Genomic DNA, 7,882 nt, shown 5'->3' on the forward strand with positions numbered 1-7,882 from the left:
CAAATTTTCGTTTATTAACTTGGAATTTTATTTGGAAAAAAAAAAAAAATGATTCAACCTGCGACTTAGGCTATAATATTCTTAATATGAACATTATCAATATTAATCTGTTGTATCGTTTGATTGCTGAGTTGGTAATTTTGGTTGAATCTCTTTTTTTTTTTGAGTCGTCAGCCGCTCGTTGCTATCATATACCGGCTCGATAACATATGGATAAACGATGCCTGATTTGACGGCGGGCATTTGAACGTCATCTTGGCAACCGCAAGGATTTCCATCGTCTTTCTTATTGCAATCACATGCCCTTTGTAAATTACATGTATTAATAATAAAAAACTGTTTCACGACATACATACAATGTTGATTGTTGATCTTGTGAAACGGCATTCTTGTTATTGCAATTTTTTTTATCCATATTAATACTGGCCCCAGCGACCTTCTCTTTTTGTATATTGATAATCTAAAACGACCAAATTTGATATCGATAGTTTTTGAAAGGCATAAACTACTACTGCTGACTACTTTCACTAGTCATATATGGTTAGTGCTACTATCTCACCTGATTTTCGCTTCGCGCCTCGACTATCGGCATTGTTATGTGGACTGCTGGGATCGAAACGGCCAGGTGCTCCGCTCGCTCGAGGCGACGGTCCTTGGGAGAAATTGCGAATTCTGCGTATATTCTCTCGCGACCCAGTTCTATAACGTTCTGGCAGTTCGCTTGGTGGATATCTCTTTTGTGAAGTGGACTTCTCTGAGCTCCTGCGGTTCTTGCCCTGCCGATCGTCGACAGCGCTTTGTGTGCCGATTCGCTTCATTCTCGTATCATCGTTAGGATGTGGATGTCTGTAATGGGCTAGATTTTCAGTTGCTGTCCCTGGTCGATAGGCTCGATATTCGTTTGCGATCATCCTGCGAAATGCTTGCGGATCATTCACACGATCATTACGCCTCATATATCGATGGTCATCCATTTGGCTGTATGGCCGACGATGAGATCGCATTTCACTGTTTGAGCCCAGGTGACCAACAGGTGTCATATTGCCCGGTAGGTTAGATCTTCTTTGCGGGCGCATATGATCTCGATTCCCAAGGCCACGATCCCTAAAATATTCACTTTTCGCGTTCTGATAGTTGGACTGGTCGCCTACAAGTAAAATTGTAATGAATAGGGAATTTTCATTTTTTTCTTAGATTTGTATATGAAATCACCGTGCAACAGGTCTTCATCGGTGAAGTTGAATGGAGGGAATAGGGCGGATGTTCGCGCATCTCGAGAGGCAAAGTCATTATTTAAATAGGAAACGCTGGGGCCGGTGCCAACGGACCGATCATGACCGTATCGCGGTCCATAGTTGGGACCATAGCCAGCTCCATATTGTTCGAAGCCATTGCCTTTATTTTTTCTGTATTGATCCTCTGCCAGATCGGGAAAGAGAGTGTCCCACTGGTGATTGCCGGATGCTTTAATATATTAAATTTTTTCTCTAAATATATGAGGATATGCTTACCATGTAGAATATGGTAAAGGCTATAAGGCAGGCAAGCAAGAGAACAACGGTGAATTTCGTAAACTGCAGTGCCAGAAAAACGAATACAGCGATAACAATCTCAACCTGATGGACACCAATAAATTCCATAGATTGGCGTATTTCCGCAATTCTAATGGATTGCAAATATCTGATGAGCTTGTCAGCCGCTTCGCATGCCAAATGGTAAGTGTCAGCCATTCTGCATGTAGGATTTGACTGAGGAAACTTTTTACGTGTCAGCTACATGAAAACATTTTAATATTCTTAAGTCTACAAAACGGCAACATAAAAAAATTGTCGCATTTTATTTTTGAATTTCTTTTCAAAAGACTAATGTTTGTAACTATAAAATACCAAATAAGAGAATACTGAAATCACATACATGCCCGTGGCTATTTATCGAACTTCCGCCACATTAATCGATAATTGGCCTAACATATGTTTTGTAGAATTTGCAAAAATTTTAACAATAAGCTTAAGTCTAAACTGTAGTTAAGTATTAAATGCTACGTCGCACAATGGCCGAGTTCGACATTACTGCCGGCTTACAGCATGTACTGAAACGGATCGAGTCGGTGTTACAAAGTCGCCCTCAGGTACAGTTGCAATTGATAATAAAAGTAAACAAACGAAGGTCAAACATATCTATTTCTTATCAGGAAATTAATACACCGAAACCTCTGCTGGTGGCTGTTAGCAAAACAAAGCCCGTTGAGTGTATTATTGAGGCTTACAATGCCGGCCAGCGTCATTTTGGAGAGAACTATGTACAGGAGCTAGTGGAGAAGAGTCAACACCCGGACATTCTGGCCCAATGTCCGGATATCAAATGGCATTTGATTGGACATCTGCAGAGTAACAAAATCAACAAAGTAATTAGACTAAGAAGTAAATGTCGCTACAACCCTGATGTGTATAACATAACTATAACCAACAGGTGCTTAAGCTACCTAATCTGTACATGATTCAAACGGTGGACAGCGAGAAGCTGGCCAATGGAATAGATGCCGCCTGGGCAAAGCGACAGCCCGAGCCCACTGAGCCGCTGCGAGTGCTTGTGCAGGTCAACACCAGCGGAGAAGATGGTAAGAGTTACAGCTAGATCAAATAGGAGCTGTCTTAATTAATAAACACTTTTATCTTCTATCAATATAGTGAAGAGTGGCGTTGACGCCAGCGCTGCGCCGTCTCTTTATCAGTATATCAGCGATAATCTGAAGCATCTAAAGCCCTTGGGCATTATGACCATTGGCGCTTATGGTTTCGATTATAGCAATGGACCCAATCCGGACTTTGTAGCTTTGCTGCAGGTGCAACGGGAGATTTGTAAGGCCAATTCATTGCCAGCCGATGCGGTGCAAGTGTCCATGGGCATGTCGAACGACTATGACCGAGCGGTACGTAGTAAGCCAAGCAGTGGCTATTCTCGACTAGCTCTGTCATATATATGTATAGATTGATGTTTTTCTTCTTTCATTGCAGATCGAAATGGGCAGCACTATAGTGCGCGTTGGCACAGCTATTTTCGGACATAGGCCCAAGGCGAGCGAGTGAACAGCCAAAGGAATGTGGCACATACTAGAGAGCCAACGCTCTCTCTCACACTCTATACAGAATTTGAATGGCTACGTTTAATACAGCTGCTTCCCAATGACGTCTATGTCGACCAGGCTAGCAAAGCATAGGAATATTTCGTTTATTTACCATATATTGATATAGACGCCATATACTTAAGTGTAAAGAAATGTTATAAACTAAGCATATACAAATTTAATTTGCCTTGTAAATAGGTATATTTAGAATATCGGCGGATAAACAAATGTTATGCGTAGGTTGCGCCTTTCCTGTTACCTTTAGCAATTTTATTATAGTTGTAATTATGTTATTTTCATATTTCAAGATTGTTATCTTTGCTTTCGGAAATTGTATTCTAAAACACGATGGATTTCAATATTATTTTCGGTATCCCTTGAATATCTGCACTATTCTGCATTATTTTTAATTTGGCATAGAAGAAACTTATTCATCTTTTTCTTTCGCTTGGCTTGCAGCCAATGCGTCGCCTGGTTACATGCCAAATTTTGAAACGCTTTGAAATTTCGTTCAAAATCACTTTCAAAATAGCAACAGCAACAAAATACAATTTCAATTATGTCTACGTGATGATTTATCAATGCATTTTTGGACAGACAGCTTAAGGTCTTGTGTTCTCAAAATTCCATTCAATGTCTTCAGTTAGCTGTTGGGAAATTTGATATGTTGTGCGATTTTCAATATACGTGAAAAGTTTATTAAAATGATATATGTACATTTAAAATAAATAAAGGGGAATTTCATATTACAATTTTTGATAACACAAAGATATTTTTTTTTTATAAATTATCATATTAAATCACCATTTCTAACGCAAATCATGCTAAGGTGTAGAGAGTTGTATACAAACTATCCATTTGTTAAACAAATATTACAACGTTAAATTATTTAAAAAATATATATTTATTTAAAAAGAAATATGTATTATATATGTGTATAATATATGTATTTATTTGATGGTATTGAACGATAAAAGTTAAAACCCAAAAGTTCTTGTAAAAAAAAAAAAAAAAAAAAAAAAATTGATTAAGTTTTATTGAACATTGAATTAAAATAATATACTATTGGAAAAGTTTTAAATTATAATTTATTTTTAAATTTACATAATGAAAAACAAATAAGGAATTGTAATACAATTAATTTATATTTATTTAATATATAAAACAAAACAAAATGATACAATGTTAAAAAAATTTAATATTTAGTAAATGTCAATATGAAATAAAAGCAAAAATAATTTAAAGAAAAACAAAAAATAAATAATATTTCGAGTTCTTGAGTAGAAATGAGGCTCAGGTTCCTATGGGCTTTTTCTATGAAGCAGTTTAATATGATTATTATATACATATATTTTCATATAAATGTATATTAATAAATAATTAAACGTATTAGTATTTGTTTTCATATATAATAAAAAGAGATATACACAATAAGTATAATACAAAAATTTCAAATTAAATTTTCATTAAATTAAACAACAAATGATCTAATAATCATTATCCGGACTAATTTTAGCAAATATAATTATCATATGTAAAGTTCATTTAACTTTTTCATAATTTATATATCTCAAATGTTATGCAATACAAATGGAAAACTCATATGCGAAAGAAAAGCAAAGATTATGCTGAAAAAAATCAGGTTTCCTTTGTTATGTACGAGACGTGAAATAAAGTATTGAAATGTTCTTTGGGTTTGGAATTCTCAGCGCGTTTCTCTCTTTTATATTGCACAATATGCAAACACACGAAATGCCAGGTCGTTGAAAATAGACAAGGTAAGTTGCGAAGATCGAGTATATAGCCGATCTAAACTATGTACATACATACATACAAATATGTATACGATATATGTGGATGTGGATGCGTAGTGGGCCAGGGGAAATGTAGGTGATTTCAGAGCAAGAGGACACCTTCGACAAATGCCCCAAGAGCAAAGATGAATAATACAAAACATGTTTTGCGTTGCCCATCGGGAATGTATATAGCCCGAATAATAGGCCGACGCATAGAGAAGAAATATCTGTTCATAATACACGAAAATAAATTTCAAAATTCAACAAACTGATATATACCCAATGCATACATATATATATTTCTATATATATATATATATATGGGTGTATTCGGGCAGAGAAGCAACCGTTAAAATTAGATTTTTGATTAGAGCAGCGACGCGATGAGTAAACATTTCGAACCACCGAACCACCGAGCCACCAGCTAACAGCTACTAGCCACCAGCCACCACCCGCAACCCACTCGGCGCCTGGGCGCACCTCGCCTTGCAGATACTAAAAAAGGCAGCACGATACAGATACAGATCTCTGGCTATAGCAATGGCTATAGCGAAAGCCAAAACGAAACGATTCGGGCCGCTCGGCGTTGCCGAAGTAGCCGATTTGGTCGCTCGGGTCGGCGTTCGGCTCTGAGTGTAAGAAGAAGAGACGGTCCGAAAAAAGAATTTAAAACATCATTGTCTGGACGATAAAATCAGCCACAGTTTCAGTGTGCTCTGACCGCTCGACTCGATTAGACACCACAACAAAGTTCAGCACCATGGTAAGGAGACTCGGGATATGGCGCCTAGCACCACCAGCAAAGGACTCGCGATCTATCTGTCTATCTATAGCCAAACATCAGTTTCTTGTGCAGTGTTTGAGTTTTGAAATGATTTAAAGTAAAGCAAGTGCATAATCGTTAAATGACCTCAATGACTCACCCGTATGTGGATTATCGTGACGATTGCCTATGGATATTTGTCCATCAATTTCAATATAGTTCACAAATGGAAAAAGAATGCAAAAAGAAAATCTATTTTTAATATGTGTGAAAAGTTTACTTTACGCACACTCACACACGCGTGATATTCTATAAATGGATCGGTCGGAAAAGTAATATGATCTAGTCAAAGCGAGAGGCATATAGCCTATAAGAGCTTACGTAATACGCGCCGAGTATTTTTAGATTGAAGAACGGGCGGAAAGTTTTGAAATAAATTTTCGAAATGTTAAGAATTTTGAAATGTCTGAAATGCCTAATGGAAATATTTTAATTCTTCTATCCACTTTTAGGCGGATGAGAAGAAGAAGGTTAAGAAGAAGAAGACCAAGGAAGAGGGAGGTACTTCAGAAACCGCTTCTGAGGCAGTGTCCGAGGCAGCAACCCCCGCACCAGCTGCCACTCCTGCCCCAGCTTCTGCTACTGGTTCGAAGAGAGCGTCGGGCGGCTCGCGTGGCTCAAAGAAATCGAAGCGCGCCGGCTCCTCGGTGTTCTCTGTCTTCTCCCAGAAGCAGATTGCCGAATTCAAGGAAGTGAGTATTTAGCTAGAGACCCAACTCAGACATGAATCCAAAAAAGAACAAAAAAAAAAAAAAATAGATATATGCCTGAGCTATCCCTACCTAGCCATGTCGCATACCATGATACCATCAACAAGACCAAATCACCAACCACCTCTCTTTCTCTTTCTCTCTCTCTCTCTCTCGCTCGCTCGCTCACGCTCTGTCTCGCTCGCTCTGCGTGTCGGTCGCTCTCCAATTCCATTACACTGCGCTGCGAATCAGGCCTTCCAACTTATGGATGCCGACAAGGACGGTATTATTGGCAAGAACGATTTGCGCGCTGCCTTCGATTCCGTCGGCAAGATCGCCAACGACAAGGAGTTGGACGCTATGCTGGGCGAAGCCTCCGGTCCAATTAACTTCACCCAATTGCTGACCCTGTTCGCCAACCGTATGGCCACCTCTGGTGCCAACGATGAAGACGAGGTTGTTATTGCTGCCTTCAAAACATTCGATAACGATGGTCTCATCGATGGTGATAAATTCCGCGAAATGCTCATGGGCTTCGGTGACAAATTCACCATGAAGGAGGTCGATGATGCCTTCGATCAGATGGTCATTGATGACAAGAATCAAATCGATACCGCGTCCCTGATCGAAATGCTCACCGGCAAGGGTGATGAGGAGGAAGAGGAAGCCGCCTAAGCAGCAGCAGACCCACAACAAACACACATCCTAACTCTTAACTCAGCATCCATATTACAACCAACAACCAACAACAACAACAACAACAAAACTTAAAAAAACTTTTAAAAATCGTGAAAAAAAATAATAAACGTAATTAAAAGAAATGCTCGTTTTACATATGTAAAGATATATTTATATATATACAATCTCTTTTTGTTAAAACAACAACAATAACAACAAGAACAAGAACAAACACCAAAATTAATACTCTTAACTTCTTCTACCAAGTACCACGCCTCATTTTTAGGGATAGTTAAAAGTCCAATTGTCGAAGCGCCATCTTGTTTCAGCTAGTTTTCTAGTTGATGATTTTATTATTAAATTTTACACGTAAAATTTATAAATAACTGCAAAATCTATATATTATTTATTTAAAAACAACAAAAACATGTTTTCATTTGCTGTTCGTTGAGAGAAGTTTTGAGAAAGGAAAAAGCTAGAAAAACGCAAAAGATGCGCAGGCCAAGTGGGTAGCTAATCCTATCTATATATATCTTTATATATTTGTATGAGTATATGTTTCATAATATACATATATATCTGTATACATGAGAATATATATAGTTCTCTGTAGGCCTTGGCCCACATTTGTTAGTTTGTTAGTTTGTTTTACAGGTTAAGGAGAGAGAGACAATACAATTCGTTATCGTTAGGTTACTTTCATCTGAGAGCCAAATATTCTATATACATATATATATTTCTATATATATCTATAACATTATAATATGCA

General features: G+C 37.8%; 3 protein-coding genes across 3 annotated transcripts; 2 read left to right on the plus strand and 1 right to left on the minus strand.

The window, feature by feature from the left end:
• Positions 1-4: 4 nt before the first annotated feature.
• Positions 5-1,893, minus strand: LOC108619523 (uncharacterized). The gene is made up of 5 exons (XM_018016160.2): positions 1,512-1,893; positions 1,213-1,447; positions 560-1,147; positions 357-460; positions 5-304 (listed from the first exon to the last, which is right to left on the minus strand). Exons 1-4 carry the CDS (start codon positions 1,728-1,730, stop codon positions 417-419), a joined length of 1,086 nt encoding a protein of 361 aa, XP_017871649.1. The 5' UTR covers positions 1,731-1,893; the 3' UTR covers positions 5-304; positions 357-416.
• A 35-nt stretch (positions 1,894-1,928) lies between these two features.
• LOC108619564 (pyridoxal phosphate homeostasis protein) lies at positions 1,929-3,506 on the plus strand. The gene is made up of 5 exons (XM_018016220.2): positions 1,929-2,128; positions 2,192-2,404; positions 2,470-2,617; positions 2,688-2,929; positions 3,015-3,506. The coding sequence occupies exons 1-5, from the start codon at positions 2,036-2,038 to the stop codon at positions 3,084-3,086; spliced, it is 768 nt and encodes a 255-aa protein (XP_017871709.1). The 5' UTR covers positions 1,929-2,035; the 3' UTR covers positions 3,087-3,506.
• Positions 3,507-5,525: 2,019 nt separating this feature from the next.
• Positions 5,526-7,256, plus strand: Mlc2 (myosin regulatory light chain 2). The gene is made up of 3 exons (XM_018016247.2): positions 5,526-5,683; positions 6,196-6,435; positions 6,688-7,256. Exons 1-3 carry the CDS (start codon positions 5,681-5,683, stop codon positions 7,108-7,110), a joined length of 666 nt encoding a protein of 221 aa, XP_017871736.1. The 5' UTR covers positions 5,526-5,680; the 3' UTR covers positions 7,111-7,256.
• The last annotated feature ends 626 nt before the right edge of the window (positions 7,257-7,882 follow it).

Source organism: Drosophila arizonae, chromosome 2 (genome assembly GCF_054131065.1).
Source record: "Drosophila arizonae isolate 15081-1271.41 chromosome 2, UAZ_ARI_1.0, whole genome shotgun sequence".
Taxonomy (NCBI): domain Eukaryota; kingdom Metazoa; phylum Arthropoda; class Insecta; order Diptera; family Drosophilidae; genus Drosophila; species Drosophila arizonae.